General features: G+C 42.5%; 1 protein-coding gene across 1 annotated transcript; it reads left to right on the forward strand.

Moving 5' to 3' along the window:
* Positions 1 to 334: 334 nt before the first annotated feature.
* Positions 335 to 1193, forward strand: LOC130693095 (fibroblast growth factor receptor 1-like). Its single transcript, XM_059494286.1, has 4 exons — positions 335 to 358; positions 422 to 544; positions 606 to 735; positions 811 to 1193. The coding sequence occupies exons 1-4, from the start codon at positions 335 to 337 to the stop codon at positions 975 to 977; spliced, it is 444 nt and encodes a 147-aa protein (XP_059350269.1). The 3' UTR covers positions 978 to 1193.
* Positions 1194 to 1783: the final 590 nt, after the last annotated feature.

A 1783-nucleotide genomic window follows, 5' to 3' on the forward strand; every position in this document is an offset into this window, starting at 1 on the left:
GAATGTTTTGGCAATACGCCGAGCGAAGAAAACGACCTCGTGTCCCACGTGACTAAATCACTGGGCAGCTCATCTGGACGAAATTCCCTCGACTACGAATGCCCCGGTAAATCTAGCAGAATGAAAAAACTCTTGTTATTGGCCGAAAATGTTTAAAAGTATGGCCGAACCCCATGATTGTTTACATTCAAGAAATGTCACCGTTGGAAATCCTGGAGGAGGCACCTGTAACCGAATCCTTTTGGCAATACCAGCAAAATTCAGATGAGACTCTCAATCGCACAATTTCTACACGTGACCTGATCTCCTGGTCCTACCAAATAGCAAGATAGGAATGGATTATTTGGCTAGCAGAATGGTGTGTGCACGATTCATTTACATATCGGGACATGGACATTAAGGCTCGTTATCACCTCTGCAGGTTTTTCACGGAGACTTGGCTGCCCGCAACGTTTTGCTGGCCGACAGTGGAGTGGTCAAAGTGGCCGATTTCGGGATGGCCAAGAAAATGTATTACGAAGGTAATTATGAGAAAACAGGTCAAGTAAGATTTCATTTTAAATGTCGCTAAATTATCAGAGGAGTTTCTTATTTCTTATCGGCAGGGATTGATGCCCGTCAAATGGATAGCAATTGAATCCTTGACGGATCGCATCTTTTCCAGCCAGTCGGATGATTGGTCCTACGGGATTCTACTCTGGGAACTCTTTTCTTTGGGGAAAGTTCCATATTCAGGTAAAGAATTACCTATAAAATATTTGCATTGTATTACAAGTAGTTGATTTTGGCTAATGATTTTACCTGATCCAGGAATGGAGGCTGGTCATTTGCTCATCAAAACAATCCAGCAAGGATACAGAATGGAGAAGCCGGAAAACGCCCCTAATTTCTTCGGTGAAAATTTTGAGCAATTGCTGGTAAACGGATCCGAAAGATCGGCCAACATTCAGCGAATTGGAAGCGAAGATCTGCAGTAACATGGAATCATCAATCAGTTCAAATTACCTGAATTTAAATGCTCCTTACGTCAAGTTCAACGAAGAGAAAGACAGAGCCACTCCAACGTATCTGTTTGGACTGGTCAAACTGTTGAACGAGAAATCCCATTTGAATGACAAGTTTTACGTAAACACGAATTTGCATTCTCAAAGTAAAGAGGACGTGATCCGCTATTCCGTCTTTCCTCAGCGAACCTAAAAAGAAACCCAAACGAATGCAAGGAAAGATGATAAAACATGTGGAGCAAAAACTGGCCAGCTGCCATCTGAACACATTCCATATAAATATGTTACACGGGGCTATGGGCATACAAACTATTGAATTAATATTCAAGTATTATAGATGTCAACTATTCCGACTTCCAGTGCCAACTAGGAAAACCGCCTTCTTCGGCCGTTAATTGTAATCGATTCGTCAGTGTTTCGTTCAACGCGGGCGCGTCTCTGATTATTTCGCGTAGAATGTCGATGAATACATTACGCATTTCAATGTATAAGACGTCAACCTACGTTTCAGTTCAATCAAAAGGCAGTTGCCTCAAGTAAACAATGATTTACTTCTACCCAGAGCGTCAAGGCCTTTGCCAACACTGCAAAAACAATATGCACATGCCTCGCCAACCAAATGATAAATTCTATGTGGCTTTTTGTGGCAACAAGAAAAGTAAATAGGGGTTTCGACAAAGAAGGACACAGCGGTTGGATGTGGACGGGCGGGATCGGGATGTGACGGGAAATCCTTGCAAAGTTAGATTATATTGCGCAAAGCGAGCATACAACAAGCA

The sequence above is a fragment of the Daphnia carinata genome, chromosome 3 (genome assembly GCF_022539665.2).
Source record: "Daphnia carinata strain CSIRO-1 chromosome 3, CSIRO_AGI_Dcar_HiC_V3, whole genome shotgun sequence".
NCBI lineage: Eukaryota > Metazoa > Arthropoda > Branchiopoda > Diplostraca > Daphniidae > Daphnia > Daphnia carinata.

Excerpts from the sequence above, each read along its gene's own strand:
- LOC130693095 (XM_059494286.1), top strand. The coding sequence starts at position 335 with ATGGATTATTTGGCTAGCAGAATG. Across the intron at positions 359-421 it reads ATTATTTGGCTAGCAGAATG|GTTTTTCACGGAGACTTGGC; the intron begins GTGTGTGCACGA and ends TCACCTCTGCAG. Across the intron at positions 736-810 it reads GGGGAAAGTTCCATATTCAG|GAATGGAGGCTGGTCATTTG; the intron begins GTAAAGAATTAC and ends TACCTGATCCAG.